This window comes from Pan troglodytes, chromosome 19, assembly GCF_028858775.2.
Source record: "Pan troglodytes isolate AG18354 chromosome 19, NHGRI_mPanTro3-v2.0_pri, whole genome shotgun sequence".
NCBI lineage: Eukaryota > Metazoa > Chordata > Mammalia > Primates > Hominidae > Pan > Pan troglodytes.
In genome coordinates this window covers 62152923-62173648 of record NC_072417.2, presented here as the reverse complement: position 1 = coordinate 62173648, position 20726 = coordinate 62152923, and the positions used below count along the sequence as shown (strand labels likewise).

General features: G+C 40.3%; 1 protein-coding gene across 21 annotated transcripts in view; it reads right to left on the bottom strand.

Annotated features, from left to right (window-relative positions):
* MYH10 (myosin heavy chain 10) overlaps nucleotides 1–20726 on the bottom strand; it is a 154464-nt gene that overhangs the window by 54569 nt on the left and 79169 nt on the right. For 12 of the 21 annotated variants that reach the window (XM_063799776.1, XM_009432771.5, XM_009432772.5 and 9 more), the window contains 8 exons: nucleotides 20444–20542; nucleotides 18529–18672; nucleotides 18199–18294; nucleotides 16429–16547; nucleotides 15348–15500; nucleotides 11997–12170; nucleotides 5659–5832; nucleotides 5290–5404 (listed from right to left, as the gene is read on the bottom strand). In XM_063799776.1, the coding sequence (XP_063655846.1) occupies nucleotides 5290–5404; nucleotides 5659–5832; nucleotides 11997–12170; nucleotides 15348–15500; nucleotides 16429–16547; nucleotides 18199–18294; nucleotides 18529–18672; nucleotides 20444–20542 (1074 nt within the window). Of the gene's footprint in view, nucleotides 1–533; nucleotides 597–5289; nucleotides 5405–5658; nucleotides 5833–11996; nucleotides 12171–15347; nucleotides 15501–16428; nucleotides 16548–18198; nucleotides 18295–18528; nucleotides 18673–20443; nucleotides 20543–20726 lie in introns of all 21 variants that reach the window. The other 9 variants (XM_063799771.1, XM_009432768.5, XM_009432769.5 and 6 more) reach the window with 1 other exon arrangement.

Sequence of the window (20726 nt, the reverse complement as noted above, 5' to 3'; positions counted from 1 at the left end):
CACACAAATTCCAGACAAAAGGTATAATGATGAGACCAACACACCTGAGGTAGCTATGTAATTATTTGTCTACAAAATGTGTCTTAAATAAAAGAAAAAAATCCTCCTTGGAATTCCTCAGAGTTGAAAATTTAAAGGTGACTCAAAAGCAAAGGAGATGTCATTTAGCAGATCAGTTCTTAACAATTTCCTTAGAGGACTGTGTATCACAATGGCACTATTGGAAAAGGTAGTGGCATACCTTTTAATATGCGGTGCTATAAGTGCTATGCATAAAATAAGAAGCAATGTGTAGGCAGTAGCAATTAAATTGCTTATGCACTCAAACATTTGCCTTGAAGTATAATAAAACTGAGCATGAAATGAAAGGTTCATGCAGGCCTATGAGCAAAACAAAAACAGAAACCCAAAGCCCACCCCAGCCCCCAGTCTACCCCCGCCCTCCCCGGCCACCCTGCCGGTCCCCCCACACGTTTTTCCTGTGGGCTTAAAACCCTTCTGTTTTGGAAGACCTACAGGCTTTATACATTCACCTGGTGGCTCATGAAGACCAGAAACACTGTCATAGAAAGAAGCTCTCTGAATATTCTGAATCTCTAAAGCAGAGAAACAGCAAAAACAGGACAGAAGAGCAAATACACAAACACTTCAGTTAGTGTGAAAGACATTTGACAGCACAAGTCAACTTTGAAATCGGGCTACAAAAGGAGCTAGTCCAAGGCAGATCCCATGCAAACATGACTGTTTAGAGAATTTGCACATTTGGATAAAGTTCTTTATAAAATAGATTAATGCTAAATCAAAAGAGCACATTCCCAACTCCTGGTGTGAGCATTATATGATATCAATGTCAAATGATTAGCCCATGTAAATGCAAGATGACATTTATGAGGAATAAGGCACTATTTGAGTTGTCTATTATAAAAATATCTTATCATTAGTAGCTTAGGGCATGACTGCAGTGAAGTCACAGCACTATGGCAAATGTAAGTATCAATGGCTTTTACTGTCAAAAATTACGCTGCTGTGTAATTTTACTTCCAATACAGATTTTCGGAAATATAATTTCCGAAAAATAATTTGAATACAAATTACCATATGACAGATAACTACCATTAAGGAAAACAAAATTCAAGTTCTGTTGTAGCAAAATGTTAAAATAATTTTGAATTATAAGCGAGATTATACTTATTGATCATACTGTTACTCAGGAAAATATCCTAGGAGGTACATTGACATGAAAATGCGATCTTTAGGATTTTTTTTTCCTCAATATAAGCTTTAAGAAGTGCCAAGAAGTCCTTTGCAGCTGGTAAAGAGATCCCAAACAACATCTTTTAGTAAAAAGTAGGGCATTATAAATCTCTAGGGCAGGGCTGCCACCAATAAATCTTATTTCTCCTGGTTTGGCCTTGAGAAAACTCTAAAACTCTAACACAAACTCTACTTTTTTTCTTTTTCTTTTTTTTTTTTTCAGTTGAGACAGGGTCTCGCTGTGTTGCCCAGGCTGGTCTTAAACTCCTGGGGTCAAGCGATCCTCCTGCCTCAGCCTCCCAAACTGCTGGGATTACAGGCGTGAGCCACTGTGCCCAGCCATAAACTCTATTTTAACACAAAATGTTTCATACTGTAGGTGTTGTACCTTCACAGGCAAACTATATTCACATATCATATATTCATCTATTCATGTTCAACTTGTCATTTTCTGCTTTTGCATTTAAGTGGCTCTAAAAAGAGGAAAATAATGTTTTTCCAGGGTTATTTTTCTAGAGAAAAATTGCTCCCCTTATCCTGAGATCTCTCTATCCAGAGTGAGCAGTGATAAATCCTCCACCTTAGAACCCTCTTTAACCTTCTGTGCCTGCCACTGCTTTCTGTATGAAACAAACTGTCCTCAAAATTGGACAAACATGGTACTGCTTCTCTGCCTGCTCCTCACCCTGAAGAACAGTGCCTCCCAACAGTGAGTGGCCTCTGAGATCTTCTCTGTCACTCAGATGAAACTAACTGTCCACCTAAGCTGAAGAGCGACAGCACCTCCTGCTAAGAGCAGCATTATCAGGAGAGCAAACATGTAGGAGTATTCCAGAGCAGAGGCTAGCAGAGCCAAAGCAAACCTGGGGTAGATAAGATATCCCTTGGCTTATTTTGACAAGAATGGCCAAATGCACTCCCAACGGCATATCTTTGGAAAGACAAGGGCCATAAATAGGGCTGTGCAAACATGGCATCTGTGAGTCAGAGCTGTGGACTAAGTACAGATGAACGGGGCTCACGCCAGGGCTGAAGGAGCTCAGCAAGGCTTACAGTTTCCTCTAAGCATTTCTGTAATCAAATCAATAACTTTCCTGTATCTCTTAAATGGAAGACACAAAAGTGCAGGTAAGGAGTCTCCAGACAGGGTCCTACCTGTAAGACATAGCATCTGTGATCTGTAATTTGTATGACATCCCAGCCTCCCACCTCCATCCTTGCCCACCAAATCTTATATACCTATAGCTTCTGACCTATTGTTGCCAAAGCCCTATCCAGTATCTGGGGCTGGTGAGACCTTAAATTAAAGAAGAAAGGAAGGAGGAAGTAGGAAGCTGGGAGCCAAGAAAAAGATTAGCTCAGTTCTAGTACTGCATCTGTGTATATCCTGGTTTCTCAACTGGATCACTAGCTCTTGGGAGGCAGGGGACATGTCTCTCATTGCTTCCAGATCTAGCTCACAGATTATTGCCATGGGAAGCACATACTTAGGTATGTAGAATTATACGAATGGGTCAAGTGCTGAACAGGTGTTCCCAACACCATTTTTGGTTAAGGGATATAAGACAAGGACTAAAAAAGGGTTCATAGTGTCAGAATAAATATGTAATAAAGGACTTAATTTCCATGCTTATAATGTCAGTAGTCCCAACACCTGTTTTCCTTCAAAATGAAGAGAAAACCAGTTTTTGAGGCTTGTTTTCAAAAACCAGGAAAAACCCAGTTTCCTCTGTTCCTGTTTCCCAGGCATCATCTCCACGCCCACTGTCATCTTCAGTCGCCCCATATTCAACTCCTCACTTCCAGGCTCTTTCGCTCCAATCTACCCAAAACACACGGCCTGTTTTACTTCTTCGAATTCAGAATGGGTCACTACCCAAGGTCACAAACCTACTGATGCTATTTATTCAGCACAGTCTCAAGTCCAAATTCCACTAGAGATGGGACATGAGGACTCTCCAGTCTAGCCTCAACCTACCATCCCAGCCTCATTTCCTGCTCACTCTTCTCTGCCCCAGCCCTCTCTAAAGCCAAATGGAACACTCCTCCTGAGCTATGATTTTCCACCTCTCCACTGTGATCATTCTGTACTTCTTCTCCTGCCAACTTCATTTCTACAAATGCCACCCCAGACACTCACTCCTAGAGTCAGTTCATGCAAACCTTCTTACCCGTTTAAGGCATAACCGGGCCATAAATGCTCATAAATTAGTGCTGAAAACACTGTGTGGCACTTAGTAGGTGCTCAGGAGATGTTAGCTTTCATTGTTTAATCAACAAATCATTATTCTCTTTTAAGGACAAGGAAAATTTGCATTCTCTCATAATGACATTTTTCCCCTAGCGCCCCAGAAAAAGGTAGTCCCTTCCTCTGTTGCACACCCCTAAAAATTCACTGTACCATTCCCATGGCATTTATCACAGATCCACTTTGCATACTGATCTCATGCCTTCTGCTGTGTTCTAAGACCTTACAAGGGTATCCAGAGGAGAAGCTGAACATGAGGAGACTTTGTAACCTACACAGTCTCCAACACTGTCACAGCTGAAGTGATTCCTGAAGGAATGCAAATCCTTATGACTGCAACATTACTCCTCCCTCTTCTTCCTCACATATTTCCCATCCACATTTCCAACTCACCAGCGCTGGCCTTTCTAGCACTGTAGACCCCGTAACAACAACCTGAGCTCAGAGGTCTTTTTCTGTTCTCGTCTCAGTTTCTCATATCCCACTCTTTAACACTGCCTGTCGACAAGGTGAAGAGGAGCTCAACTCTGAGGATACTGTAAGTTCTATTGCAGCTCCCTGCTTCTCTTCCCAGTCCTCACACAGCATCCCTCGACTGACTAGGTCACTGGAAGTGACACTGCACTCAGTAGTCAGTTGAAGACTTTCACCTAAAGGTACAAAGATTAAAGGCTTCTGTTTTACTTGTTGGAAAGCTCGTCTTTCCCCCAGGTCCCTCCCCTCTTTGCTATGTCTCAGGCCCACAGTCTGCTCCCAGGACGCATGCGTGCCTGTGTTCAGTGCATCCCCCCCTGTAGCTCCCTCACACTGACTTGATCTGATGGACACAGTCATTCTTAAGATGATCTTTTATAGGGTCACATTCCCCCTAGTCACTTTCTCTGTGTCCATTCTTCAATTCCTGTCTCTTTCCTTTGGCCCCAATTGCCCTTAGCCTGCTTCCATTTGCCCTTCTCTGCTTCCATTCCTTTCCCTCTACCTCTAAGACAGCTAGATTACAAGGCTTAAGATGCTACAGAGAAAGCAGATGTGACCCAGGTTACTGAACAGGTCTGGCCTCAGGGTCAAGGTCTAGGCAGGGTTAGATCCAGGGCTAAGGTCCTGCATGGCCTGAAGCCAGGCAAAGAGGTGGAACAGAGCCAGGATGAAATGTAGCAGGTGAGCTGAGCTCTAGGAGAAGATACTGGTTCCTAAAATGCATAGAGACACAGAGACATTTTGATTTTCTGATACTAGTAAAATCTTCTAGTCTACAATAAAAATCACCAAAATTCTTCAAATGAGGTTCATATAACAAAAGAACTATGAGGACTGATGGAAAGAAGAGCAACTGATCTGTATGCAGGCAATTTGAGTTTATCCACTAGCCACTGGGTGTCGGGGCGGGTGCGGGTGGTGAGGAAGGACGGAGCTCAGCAGGCCTGACACAGGGAAAAAATGGAATGAGCAGGCCTTCTCGGGTTTTGTGTTCCAGTGTTCCTGGATTACAACTGACTTGGGACTGTGGTGGCCTGAGTCATACGTGTACGTCTTTGTGGCTCCGGGCCTAGAATGTTTCTGTACTCCTACAACATCTGACCAAGAAGGTAGATGTCTCTGTATTCATTTCTTAACCCAAGTATTGTTAAAACGGATAAATTCCAATATAACGGCAGCCCTGCTCTAGGGAAAGAAAGATTTTAAAGTAAGAAGTATATGTATCCATATATACGTAAAAGAACCATCTATAAACCTTAATTATAAAAGATTCCAGCCAAGCATGATTACAAAGATAAGCACTTTCTTACCATCTTTCCAAAGCTCTGCCACAAATCTGTCTGATGACTGGTGCAAAAGGGTGGCCACGTTGTCATTCAGGGGATCCATATTCTTCATCAGCCACTCATCTGCCTTATAGTCCACCTATCCCGCACCAAAGCCAAAAGTGGTGAAATGGAGAACACAAAACCAAATGCAAAAACAAAAACACTTTAAGCCTCAACCAGAAACTTTTATACAACAGTCCCCAAAATGGGCTGTCTGAAAGACAATGTTTGTAATATATACTGTATTTGTTTATAAACGTTTATCAGCACCTTTGTTACACCTTCATAAAAATGTAGCAAAATTTCAAACACAGCCATTTTAATCCAGTTATTCAACATAAGAGCTCTTACCTTCCCTGCATAATGTATAATGCAAAAATCAGCTTTGTCTTTTAATTGTCGAGGTTTCTGAAACTTGGAGTGGGAACCTTGCTCTTGAACCAGTTTTTCAACAAAGGTTTTATCTGTGGCTTTAGGGAACCAGCATTCTTCATCCAAAAGGGCCAGTACACCAGGAGGGTTCGCCTGATAATGACAGGCAATAAGAATTCACAAGTTTTGCATGCCACTTTAATACTACTGAGTCTGGCACTTAAACTTCTAAAACAATTAGTTTTATGAAGATCCATGGAAAACAAATTGCTAGGATGGAAAGGAATGTCTAAGCCATAATAAGTTTATAATTCAAACACTGACATCTCAAACTGCTAAATAAGTACTAACAAGAAAACAGAGGAGTAACTTATCTCAAACTTATAAATACTGTATGTAAATTGCAAGTAAATGAATTCCAAGCAGATGGCCCCACAAAAGTGGCAAATAAAAGAAGCCAGAAACGCAGTGGGAAGTGGAGAGATGAAACTGAATGTTCATATTCAGTGACTGGCTGGAGAAATCATTATAACACCTCAACTAATGAGAATGCTTCAAACATTTTATATCCTAATCAGTTTAAGTTTCTGTTTAAGTAATTTTAAATTAAATGTATCACTTTATATTTGGCGAAATATTTTAAACTATTATTAAGTAGAATATATGGAAATTGATAAACAAAGTCAGTCATCAATTGCCTTATATATTTGTTTTAACAGGCATTTGACAACCCATTTTATGTGATGCAATTATTACTTCATTGAAAAAAAGTAGCACTTTGGGAGGCCGAGGCAGGTGGATCACGAGGTCAGGGGTTTGAGACCAGCCTGGCCAAGATGGTGAAACCCCGCCTCTACTAAAAATACAAAAATTAGCTGGGCGTGGTGGCACATGCCTGTAGTCCCAGCTACTCAGGAGGCTGAGGCAGGAGAATCGGTTGAACCTGGGAGGCAGAGGCTGCAGTGAGCCGAGATGGTGCCATTGCACTCCAGCCTGGGCAACAGAGCAAGACTCTGTCTCAAAAAAAAAAAAAAAAAAGTGCTAGATGAATCCATAGAGACAGAGGGTAGATTAGTGGCAGCCGGGGATTGAAGGAACAGAATGTGGAGTGACCACTGATGGGTATGAGGTTTCTTTCTGGGGTGATGAAAACGTGGCAGGATTTGGTAGTGGTAATGGTTCCACAACTTTGTGAATATACTACAAACATCACTGACTTGTAGTTTTAAAAGGGTGGATTTCATGGTTTGTGAATTATGTCTCAATTTTTAAAAAGGCCTAGAGCTCACCATTGTCTGGAGTGACTTCCTTTTTGGAGGTAAATGACACATGAAAGCTAAATAAGATATTTAAATAGTGATGGTCTATTTTCTAGTGCTTCTGGGCCATCATTTATTGCCACACTGCAAATATGGCAAGTGTGTGATACAAAACTGAACTCGTACCAGTTCTAGGGCACACTCATGAAATCAGCTGTTTGAATAAGACTCTAAGATCAGTTCTCATCAACTCACAAAGCCTTCATATTTACTGGCAAAGAGTTGGCAATACACACAAATGCTGTTTTTAAAAGTAGCTAGAGGCTATGGTTAAATATAAATGAAACAGTGTAATAATGTGGTCAGAGAAAGGGATGGGTGATCTGAATGCCAGCGGGTGGAAGCTGAGGGAACCCTTCTGCAATGGAGACCCTTACCCCAGGGCTCCTCCACCTGAAAGAATTGTCAGGGTTTCAGATCAGCTAAAAAGAAGACAGTAATCTGAAGCAACTGGGATTAGGTCACTTTAGAGGAGCTCAGAGTGGCAGGTAACTCAATCCACCCTAATCACACAACAACTGTGAGAAAGGAAGTTCCACATTAATATTAATATAACAAAAACATCCTCCTTTTACCCTTTTACATTCTTAACCACTTTTAATGAGAATTTTCCTAAATTCTGACACAGTATCTCAAATAAAATTTGTATTTTTTTCTAAATGACTTGGTGACAGCATGATCATGAATATCATTACTGTGTCTCCTTTTTATTTTTTCCACTTCATCCTTCAATGTCAAGGTCTCTATTATCATTCCTTCTCTGAACCGGGTATTTCCAAGAGCTGTAAGCTTAGAAGCCTGTGTTTCTGAATATTGGTCATAGGTTTTGTGAAAGCTTGTGAACTCAGAGGCTTGCCTGCCACCAGCCCACAGTCTGGCAAGGCAGGGGCTGGGATTATGCGAGATGAGCTAAGCCTGGCACGGGCCTGTCAGGTGCCACCACAGAGGATGTTTTTACAGCATTTTCCTTCTAGAAAGTATTGTTTTCACTCTCCATTTTGCAAGGAACATCAATGGGATCATTATCCCATGTCATTCCACAGGCTGTCGTTAAATTCCCCATCATCATAAACTCTCATGGGGTTTACAAAATGTTATGTTTTTATTTTTTATTATTATTATTTTTTGAGACGGAGTCTCGCTCTTGTCCCCCAGGCTGGAGTGCGGTCACGCAATCTTGGCTCACTGCAACCTCCACCTCCCGGCTTCAAGCGATCCTTCTGCTTCAGCCTCCCGAGTAGCTGGGATTACAGACAACCGCCACGACGCCTGGCTAATTTCTTTTTGTATTTTTAGTAGAGATGGAGTTTCACCATGTTGGTCAGGCTGGTCTCGAACTCCTGACCTCAAGTGATCTGCCCGCCTTGGCCTCCCAAAGTGTTGGGATTACAGGCGTGAGCCACTGTGCCTGGCCATGTTTTTATTTTTTAATCAGATATTTCTATGAATAAGTAGAATAATCCTCAAATTGAGGTAAAGAGTGAGTCAGCATTAAATCTTGAATTCCTTCCCTCCCCTTTCTGAGCTATCTCTCCTATAAATTAGGCAGGGAATAAAGGGTCCACTCTAAAGGCTGAAGCAAGAGCCTAGAAGTGCCAGTACAAAGAGGATAGGAAGGAAAGAAGGAACGAGTTACTTAGTTCTACTCATTGCCCATCAGTGTCTGGGCATAACTGGTGACTAGGAACATCATGACTTCCCAGCTCCAATACTTTCTGAATGCCCTGGCTGCTGTGGTTTCAATATGTTCCCTGAAAGTTCACATGTTGGAAACCTGGTTCCTAATGCAGCCGTGTTGAGAGATAAGACCTTTGGGAGGTAACTGGGTCATGGGGCTCTTTCCTAGTAAATGGATTAATTCATTCATAGATCAATGGGTTGTTGAGGAGGTGGGTTAGTTATCATGAGAGCGGGTCTGTCATAAAAAAGCCAGTTTGGCCATTTCTTATGAGCCCCCCCAACATGTGATGCCCTGTGCCACCTCAGGACTCTGCCAAGAGTCCCCACCAGCAAGAATACCCTCATCCAATGCAGCTCCTAGACCTGGGACTTCCCAGCCTATAGACTACAAGAAATCAATTTCTTTTCTTTATAAATTACTCCGTCTTAGTTATTCTGTTATAGTAACGGAAAACAGACTAGGACACTCGCCAAATAATTCCCTAAAATACCACTTTCAACGTGCTGTTCACCTGCTGATTTCTGACCATAAAACTCATCCCTGGAATGCTCCCTGCACAGCATCCACACCTGTAATACCTTCCACAACACTGCCAGCCTACTTTGTGGCCTTTGCCTTTTTCTGAATTCACAGAGCATCAGTTAGAGTCGTACCCAGGAACCAATGAGCTCACCACTATGTTGTGTTCTGTTTTCTGGCTTCAAGATCAGGTTCTTGAGGACCAAGGCCATGCTATATACTATCTCATATCCCCATGGCACCCCCAATCTGCATTTCCAGGCCATAATTGAGGATTTAATAAATTCTTTTCTTTTTTTTTGAGATGGGGTCTCACTCTGTCACTCAGGCTGGAAGGCAGTGGTGTGACCATATCACTGTAGCCTCCAACTCAGGGCCTCAAAGGATCCTCCCGCCTCAGCCTCCTGAGTAGCTGGTACTACAGGCACATGACACCATACCCGGCTAATTTTAAAACTTTCTTGTAGAGATGTAGTCTTACTATGTTGCCCAGGCTGGTCTCGAACTCCTGGTCTTAAGTGATCCTCTTGCCTCAGCTTTCCAAAGCACTGGGATTACAGGCATAAGCCACCACACCTGGTCCAATAAATTGCTATCTGGATCTTATTCTACCACCACAATATTTACACATAAGGCCTGGAAAATAATTAAAAATGTAAACATCAAACCCTTTCTACTTCACTTATTTATTTTTTTGTTTGGAAACAGGGTCTCATGCTGTCGCCTAGACTGGAGTGCAGTGGTGCAGTCTCGGCTCACTGCAACCTCTGCCTCCTGGGTTTAAGTGATTCTCATGTCTCAGCCTCCTGAGTAGCCGAGACTACAGGCACATGCCACCACATCCGGCTAATTTTCTGTATTTTTAGTAGAGATGGGGTTTCACCATGTTGGCCAGATTGGTCTCGACCTCCTGACCTGACTCAAGTGATCTGCCTGCCTCAGCCTCCCAAAGTACTGGGATTATAGGCGGGAGGCACGGCACCTGGCCTTCTACCTCACCTATTTTTGCTTGGAGTTGGTTATTAGGGTTGAAATGTTTAATTACTTTACCCCATGATTTTCACCTTTAGAGTACAATTATTGTGTGAGAGTAAAAAAAAAATACGCAAAAATGGTATATAAAGTATTTTGTCCTAGAGGATAAAGCAAAAAAAATGCAATTAAGTAACATTAAGAAGAATTAATATTTGTAAGACTCATTTAAAGGTCACAAAACCATTAGATTTAAAAACACTCTAAAAACATTTTAAAAATTAAGACAGGTAATTTTCCATTTGGAAGACTTTCGGCACAATTATTCCTATAAAGATACTGACCTAGCAAATTTTATGGGTTCTCGTCCATCCTAAAATAAAACTGCAGGTACATAATCATTATATTCTTAAAATGTAGGACTTCCAGTGTCATATGGACGCATATAATGAGCATGTCAAAAAACGTATCATATAGTCATCAATAGTACTAATGTGAAATACTCCCTTCCCTTATTTACATAAATGCCCAAACAATTCTTTAGGCAACAAAGCAGTGATGAAATGTGATGAAGTGTGTTCATGTGCTTGTGTATGCACAAGTTACCTGGAAGTCACTACAAGCACGCCACCTCTAAATGACCCTATAAGCTACAAAGAAGCAACTATCCTCACAACTATAAGTAATTTAAGATTTTTGCTCTAAACGTCACTTGAAAGGTAAAATGATTTCTTATGTATTATAAAAGCCAAATGAAAATTTTCTATTGCTTTCCTTAAACTCAAATTTCTAATGTGCTGGAACTACATCTCTAATAGGGGTGAATGTCTTCTAGGTTCTTCCTCTTCCCGATGTGCCACTGCTCCTCCTGACTGCAGGTACTGTACCATCCATGATGTCTAGCCATTAGACCTCCAACACCTTCAAACATGAAGAACGCAAGTGGCAACCAGAGATGGAGCAGCAAGAACCAGAACTGCTTCGAAGCCTGCTGCACCTCCTAGGAGAAAACTCTGCGTTATTCAAACATACCTACTTAACTAGTGTTAGAGCTTCCTCTGCGTTACAGATATCGGTGGTTAATCATGTTTTAGTTTTTCTTATATTTTGGCAGATAGCAAAATAAAATAAATGAAGCTGACACCTTGTTGAGCAAAAGCTAACTGATAAGGAGTACAGAACCAGATTGTCAACACTTGCTTGAGATCACATGGAGTTGAGTTCCAAAAGTGAATGAGTTATACACTCAAAGCTTGAACGTGAATGAGTTCTATGTATTTTTACAGAACATTAAACCACCAAGAAAAGAGTTTCTGATGCTTTCTAAGATTGCCACTAAATATACATCTGACAAGACTTCCCTGAGAACAAAAACTTCAAATTAAAAAAAAAATCTGGCAAAATAAAAACATCTTTGTACTTTAAAAGGCCAAACTTTAGTTATCTGCAAAATGGATTTACGTGACACGTCTTGTTCTCAGCTAAATAAAGTGTCAGGTGGAGCTCCACATCCTTTGAAAGGTACACACAAATGCCAGCACACAGGGCCATCTGCAGTCTGTGCGGGCAGAGCCCACTATCCAGTATTCCCATGCAAGCAAGGACAGGAATCAAGCTGCGAGGAGAGCTAAAGAAGGGTTTTACTGGCATGCTACTGACTTTTAAATTCTGTAGCTATTTTATCAGAGTATCACCTTCCTAGAAAATTTAGATCAGAAAATTATTTCACCACTGAACAGACTGGGTAATTTCTGTCTTAGGTTATGCCACTTAAGGTCACTGCTTGAGTGGAAAATGAAAGACAGCGAGCAAGTGAGCACTCTTACAGGTCTCTCTATCAGGTCGATGCATGGCTGCAGATCCAGCCCGAAATCGATGAAGTTCCACTCGATGCCTTCGCGCTGGTATTCCTCTTGTTCCAGGATAAACATGGTGTGGTTGAACAGCTGCTGCAGCTTCTCATTGGTGTAGTTGATGCAAAGTTGCTCAAAGGAGTTCAGCTACAAATGTCAAAGGGTAATTTTCCAAACATGGGGAGGCGGAGGGAAAACGGGAATAATTAGTTATGTAGTTATAAAAAAATTTTTCATTAAAAATTACTAATTAGGTAGGAAGTACATGATTGCTTCTATCTAATGACAGTGACTAAACCAAGGGGGGTGGTCTCCCAATCCCTCTCTCACACACAGCCTTTTTGAAAAGGTAAAGAGAAAGAACATACTGTCTATGGCTGCATTACTGAACTGCTAAAATGAAAAGATAATAAACTTAATATGCTAACTGAATGCTCTGCAAGTAAAACAATTCAGCTCTTATTAGTGAATGGTTAAGGACTATAAATAAATAAATAAATGAGACAGTAAGAAAAAGAAGAAAAACAAAGGCTTGGAAAAACCAGAGGCAAAGGAAGGCAAACAAGGTGGTGGGCGCGCTTCTGAGCTGGGGAGGAGAATGCATCTGGTTCTGTCCCACTCCACTGTCACTCAGGCTGTGGGCTCTAAGGTGAGGTAGGAAAAGAGTCATCTTTACTGCATGGAATTGCTGAGAGCTCAGCCAGGCCTGGCACATGGAATGCGCTTAGTATGAGACTCTCTATCGTTTCTCTAAGCATTCCCTTCCCTCATCAAATGTTTGACCTTTGCAATACCAAAAGTGATATTGGACTGCCCTCATAAAGTGAATTTAGGCATTTTTCATATGTTATTGTCATTTCTGTTCCTTCTCTGTGAACTCTGCCCATTTTTTAAGAGAAAAATTGATTGGGCGAATGCATAGATGGGTGAATTAATAGGTATAATTTTCTTAATCATCCTATACACTAGAAGTGCTCAACCTCTTTCCTGCTTCTATACTGTTCACACAAGCTGCATGTGCCCATAAATAACCTCTTTCATTATAAAAAGTGATTTTCAATTAAAGAGGATTTAACCCATCTCCAAGGAGTTGATTTACAGTCTGAAAAAGCCACTCCAATCTTTTCCATTCTCCAGAAGCTGTTAAATTCACTATTTCAGAATGAGGTCATGCAAGGAGGGCAGGGGCAGTGCTTGCCTTGCTCAACACTGTATTTCTGGCACACAGGACAAGCCTCATATTTACAGACTGCCGGATTCTGCTTATTCATGTTCATGTAGGTGAACTTTGCTTTGCCTCAGGATGATGACATCCTATTGCTCTATTTAGCCTGGGCCATTACAAAGAAGGTTTTTTTTTTTTTTTTTTTTTTAGGAGTCTCGTTCTCTTGCCCAGGCTGGAGTACAGTGGCACAATCTTGGCTCACTACAACCTCCGCCTCCCGGGTTCAAGCAATTCTCTGCCTCAGCCTCCGGAGTAGCTGAGATTACAGGCATCCGCCACCATGCCCAGCTAATTTTTGTATTTTTAGTAGAGACGGGGTTTCACCATCTTGGACAGGCTGGTCTTGAACTCCTGACCTCGTGATCCACCTGCCTCGGCCTCCCAAAGTGCTGGGATTACAGGCGTGAGCCACCACACCCGGCCAAGAATGGTATTTTTAAAAATGAATTTCTACTTGTCTTCCATATTTAAACTACCAATTATAATTTTAATTGATTTTTAAATCAATAATGCATGGTAGAAAATTCAAAGTGTACAAAGAATTGCACCAGTTTCACTTCAATGAAACTTACTTGTTCTCCCTATTATCAACCAGTATCTCCTATTTTTGTGATCTTTCCAGAAATATGCTATGCATTAAGAAATGTGTGTATGTGTGTGACCCTGATTTTTTTTAACTTAACAATGTATCTTGTTATGTTGTAGGATCTTTCCTTAGTGTATAAAGCCAGCCCATTCTTTATAATGGATGCGTAGTATTCCACCATATGGAGCTATCACAATAATTTGAACCAGTTTCCTAAAGGTGGGCATTTAGGCTTTTTCTTTCCTTTTCTCATGACAAATAACACTCACTGAACAACTTAGCATTTTTACCATCTACATAAATGTCACATTTTCCCATCGACAACAGGGTGTGTCTCCTCACTTGTTCAAGTCTTCTTTTCTTTTTTGCAGCAGCACTGTAAAGTTGCCTTCATTTAAATCTTGCCCATTTCTTTTAAAATTTATTTTTAGGTGTTTTGTCTGTTTGTTGCAGTTGGAAATGAGGGTCTTTTCTTTCACTATATCTTCTGATCATTTATGTAGAGGAAAGTGACAGATTTTTTAAATGCAATTTGTACCCAGCCACTTTTCATGATTTCTTAATTTATTTACAAATCAAAACAACTTAAAGCAATCTCTTAGAGTGGCAGTGGCAGGTTCAGTATTTATGAGGATAGACTTATAATTTTAAAGGGGTTCATTTTAATATAAGACAATTCAATACCCAATAGTGGCTAAAGTAACACACAGATGATCACAAAAAGCACTTAATATTTGTGCCGTACTATATTTACATAGTTTACATCTATATTTATGGAAATAAAGATATAAATTTTTAGATGCCCCAAATTTTATGCACCTCCTTGAAACACCGTAGCAGGTGTGTGACTGTGAAACTTTTCTGCATTGATGATGAGTAAGTATTTGGACAAATCTAGTCAGATCAACAGTGAAATCTATTGTTAAACCCTGGTTATATCTGCAGTACACAGATCACTGCCCGTCCAGGTGCCTCCCTCTCACTTTGCTCCTCTCCTGATTCCCCAGCCAAGCCCCCGTCATCTTGCCCGTGTTCTACTACAGTGGCCCCCTTGATGGTCTCTCGGCCTGGCCCCATGCTCTACTCCACGTCTCCAACTCCTCTCTCCCTCTGGTCAGCTATATCCAGTCATACTGGCTTTCTAGCAGCTTAGAACATTTGATAAGTTCTGTCCCATACAGGACCACTGGAATTACTCTCATTATGCCGGGAAACTGACCGAGGCTGGCAGCTTCTCATCCTTCAAGTAAGCCTAACTATTGCCAATGCAGAGGCAACCTTCCCTGAACAGCTATCTCAAGCTGGCCTCCCAGTTCTATCACAGCACCCTTTCAGTGCATTCTCACAGACCTGCGGATTCACTGATTATTTGCCATTTATTGTTTGGCTCTACTAGAATGGCAGGGACTGTATCCCTGGTGCCTGGTATGTACTGGGCACACAGTAAGCCTTCATATTTGTTAAAAGAACAAACAAAAAGAAGGACAAGCTAGAGGAAGAGGGGGAAGAATACCTCAAAAATTTCAAATCCAGCAATATCCAGGATTCCAATGAAAGATGCTCCCTGACGTTTGGTCCTATCCAGAGCTTTATTGATGCGATGAACGAGCCAGCGAAAGAGCCGCTCATAGGTAGCTTTCGCCAATGCTTCTACTGCAAAATCTGCCTGTAATTAAATCACAACAACCTTTTATTCTGGAAACAATCTCAACAAAGCATAAATAGCTGTTTTACGGAATTTAATGTTATACAGCACTCAAAAAACCTGAGATGGCATTCACTGCTTAATCATGTCTCAATTTTACACATCAATAGAAGGCAATATTAGAAGAATTAAATGAACACAGGGAATAACGAATTTGGGGGATGGGTAAAGATGCCTAATAAAAATAAGCTCCTCCCCATGCGCCTGGGTCCTGGGTAGCACTGTCCGCCTGGATTCAGCTCAGTTAGGCTGGTACTTTCTCTAGGGACAAGGCGGCAGGGGCCCTTCTGTTGGTCTGGTTCCTGAAGTATGCAGATTTGTCTACTGGATTATCTATCTACCTGGGGAAAACTAGAGATTATAATTTGACATTTACTTTTTTTAAAAAATCACCTTTAAAAAAAATTTTTTTTTTTTTTTTGATACGGAGTCTCGTTCTGTTGCCCAGGCTGGAGTGCCGTGGTGCAATCTCAGCTCACTACAACCTCTGCCTCCTGGGTTCAAGCAATTCTCCTGTCTCAGCCTCTTGAGTAGCTGGGACTACAGGCGCATGCCATCACGCCCGGCTAATTTTTGTATTTTTAGTAGAGATGGGGTTTCACCATACTGGTCAGGCTGGTCTCAAACTCCTGACCTCAGGTGATCTGCCCACCTCAGCCTCCCAAAGTGCTGGGATTACAGGTGTGAGCCACCGGGCCCGGCCCCTTTTAAATTTTTTCGAAAACGAAAAAGTAAATATACTTAAAAAAAAAAAAACTCATTTAGTACCTAAAAACACCCACGTAAGACAGTTTGTATTGATTCAGTTTGTTACATGTCAATCAGAAGGCCAAATGGCCATGGCTTATCATTCAAACAAATCAGTAATAACAATGAACATGAAACCTACCTGTTCTTTGGTCTGGGCTTTTTGCACATAGTCTCGGCCGACCTTGATCCGGGGAGTCAGGATGGCCCGAGTAAACTCCATCACATTCATCCCAAGAAGATGGCAGAGCTTCTGCGCAACTGAAGTGTAAAAAGTCTCCTAAATCCTACATTTTTTACTTATAATCTACTCACAATATATTCAATAAACACTGGAAAAACCTTAGTAACAATTAAATTGTATTAAGAAATAAATAAAAGTCTTAAAATCAGACAAGTTTTAGGTCTAATGAAAAATACCTTCCATCTTTTCAAATTAATACACACTCATTTTTAGGCTACAAGAGATGGCTAGTCAGCATTTGACTGCCTTGCCTATTTATTCATTTTTTTAGAGGCAGGTTCTCACTATGTTGGCCAGGATGGAGTGTAGTGGCTATTCACAGGCGTGATCTCACTACTGATCAGCACGGGAGTTTTGACCTGCTCCATTTTCAACTTGGGCTGGTTCACTCCTCCCTAGGCAACCTAGTGGTCCCCTACTGCTGGGAGGCTACCATATACTGATGCTGAACATAGTGTAGACAACCGATGGGCATAGCACGACAGCCTAGAACTCCTGGGCTCAAGCCATCCTCCTGCTTCAGCCTCCCGAGTAGCTGGGACTACATGGCCACTATGCCCAGCCTCCTTACCTTTACAAGAGTGACTGATCCTCTTCTATTTATGGGTCATTAAAAAATTTCAAAGCCAAGCTATACTAATATATGCCTTACTCTGCATTTTAGATGGCTCCATTTTAAGTCTATTTAACCATGGAAAAGCCATACGGAGGATGAAGGCCCAACCGCCAATCAAACTACTTTGACTGAATGACAGATGAATGGTCCTGGAAATCAACAGCCCTAAGAGGAGGTGCCACAGCTTGGCCAGAAAATGGTGACCAAGAAGCAGCAGGAGAGGCAGGCCCCTTAGAAGAGCCACACAGAATTAAATTGTTATCAAGCCTCAAATTGGTTACAAAGAACGATTATTTCAAGGGCAGATAATGTGACTTTATGTCAGCCTTCACCCGCCACAGTGGACTGCGGATGCCTCCATGAGGCAAGATAACTAACTTGTTAGAATAATCAAGTAGTCAAGGCAATATAGAGATTCCTCACTTTTTCTCTCCAGACCATCTGAAGCAAACTGATATATATATATAATATATATGTATATTATATATACATATATTTAATAAATATATAATTTATATCCATATTATATTTATATATTTATATTAAATATATATTTAATAATATATAATATATATATATTTGGGTCACAAACTTTTGTTCCTGACCAATGCAAATTTAAAACCATTTTCGACATTTAAAAATGGGAATATTTCCTATTAAGATCTAGATTTCCATTTTTCTTTGAAAAGTCACTTATATTTGGCAATACTGGGCCTGTAATCCTGGCAAGGTGCACACTGGCTGGAACTCAGCAGCTGCACCTCCCTCTCAGGTAAGTGTGTGACCTCCTGCGGCTGAGTTCTCCTCCCTCAATTCCCAAGGCCTCCTGCATGCTAAGGCAGAGACCACTGCTACTTTTCATCCTACACCCTGTCCCCTGTCCTCATTTATAGAATCAGAGGAACCCTCGTGTAAATACACGATGTTGTCACTCTACTCGAGGGTCCCTTCAGAAATGCTTCAGAGGTGCTTTTACGCTTGCACTGTAACACCTTCTTAGAGAGCACAACAAGCCATCGAAACAGAAATAAAGTCAGTATTCATCAGTTTACCTGTATTTTCTGGCATGGAAGCTTGATCAGTATTTCTCTCCTTTTTGAAAGAAATATTTCCAAACTGTAGCACTGAAGATACTACTTTAAGCATTGCTTCATATTGATAAAAAGAAAAAAAAATTAATATTGCCTCAAAATGTAGCGGAGACATATTCTCATTTATTTTGTGCTAAAAATTAGCTATACAAAACTTTTCAGTAAGACATGTCTTTTCAGGATTTCATACAATTCATTAGTTTCCCAGTCATTTTCTAGTTTAGGTGATTTACCCCAGATGTATAAGTCTTAGGAAAGTGAGTACCAGAATCTTAGAGAAATCACACATACACAGAATCTCTTCATGGGAGAAGCCCATTATATGCATTGCTTCCATGGTCTCCTGGAAATTATCTTTGTCTTGCTGTCCCGGAATAGGAATATAGCCATTGGAGAGAAACCTGTAGTTATTAAATCCTTCAAGAAGCAAATCAGCTAAAAGGAAATATAATGGAAGAAAATTTGATAAATACTCATGAAGACAACTAAGCCATACCTGCATTCAAACTGTGCCAGTGTCACAGGAGAGCAGTGGTCACCATGCAACCCATTGCCAGCAAAATGTTTTTTTTTCTTTATATATTCATGTAAATACACAAACATACATTTTTTAATTATCTGTACCAACAAAGGAAAATGATGATGTTAACAACGCAAAAACCTTAACAGGAGTTTTGGGGATGGCAGTTTGTACAATATTCTGTTTGAAATTGGTTATCTGTGAAATGATGTCAATTTTCCAGATGACAAAACTCTATTGTTTTCAGATTTAAATATTTTAGCCCTCTTTTTTGAAGGAAAGCTTTTAAACTCATATTCTATATTCCTATCTTAGCAAGTAGTTTGCAGCAAACACTATGAAGTGAATATGAAAACTACCATAGACATAAGCTAAAGATACAGTGATGTGGACCAAGCACGTCCCGAGCCCAGCAAAGGCCCTGAAACACTTTCTCCAAGCCAGCTTGCTTGGTGGTTAACTTGCCTTTAGAATGATGATGTGATGTGGCGCAGCAGACTATTATAACAGGTACCCGCACTGACTACTTGTACCGTAGGAGACATGAATTAAAGAGAACTTACTCTTTTGACAAATGCATTCTTGAGAGCCAAAGAATATTTCTCAGGAGTGCTCAAAATAGCAGGGCTATTTATCGTTATAACAGATATGCAAATGTGCTCCCAGCTTTCTTTGTGACTGGCTCTCTTGCTCTCCTGCAGAGAATTTCTGCAGGTCACCCTGTCCCCTTATTCTTGTCTACATCACATTTAACTTCTACAGGGTACTGACTGCTGCTTTCTTTTTCTATTTCTTTCAACACTTTGATCATTTTAAAGAATTTACTCCTATTGCAGTTATTGCCAGTCTGAAAGCCTGAGCATTTTCTTCTCTTCAGTGTTACATACTGCATCATCTTGAATTTTTAGTCTCTCCTTGGCAATAACTCTATTTTTTTGTTGCTTGATTTTTCCCTTGCAGGTCGTTCTCTGATTAATTTTTGGGTTAAAAGATTTCACAGATGTCTGTGGTTAGCAAAAGCCTGGATGCCAGATGAGAAAACTTTTACTGTATATGTGTCTACTTTGATATCTAGATAATATATATAATAATCATGCAGAAACACTAAATTTGAGAATCAGAAGAGATGGGAAAGTTATGCATCTTCTCCTCTCCCTCAATATATTTCTAACCCAGCAAAATTCTGACCCAGACCTGAGCTCTCCTTTGTACCTGTCCAACTCTAAACTTCTAGTCCTTGTGATCCATGACATTCAATCAATCAATATCCACCACAGGCTCTTTCTAGTACTAGTGGAAGCAATAACATATATTCAGTTGTAAATCTAGAAATAAAAATATTTATTCTACTTAATTTCATTAGGTAAATTTCTTTTCCCTTACTTTCGTATTTTAAAACGTTGAAACAGAGTTGTAAAATACGCATCATTTGTCTTCTAATTTAAAAAATTTTAAAAAAGAAATAAAAGTACAAAAGATTATATTATCTACAATACCTGCCGCTTAAAATAAAGTACTTACCCCATGGCATGGAAGTTCAATTTCATTTTGATTTTCACGATTTAACCAGCTGGAAATTTGGTGTTTTGTGTGTAAAAAACTGTTTCCCAAAATTGTTTTTTCTCAAAAAAATATTATAAGAGATATTCCAGTGAATATAAAATACTAAAAACCTTTGTAACTTACACTTTAGGTGTTCTCCTGCTCCAGATAACAACTGGTAAAAGATATGAAAAGTACGTTCATCTTTTGCTTGACGAACAGCACGAGACTTTTCCAGAAGGTCTGAGCAAAGACAGTTAAGAATTAAATTATTTAATATAATTCTTAAATAAATAAAGGCCCTCTTTCAGCGTCTGTAAATTTAAATCATAAAACATCTTCTTTCTCTGATTATTATATAAACTATCCTGCAATGAACTATTCTAAATGACTGTCTTCCATCTGTGAAAAAAGAAAATAGGTGCAA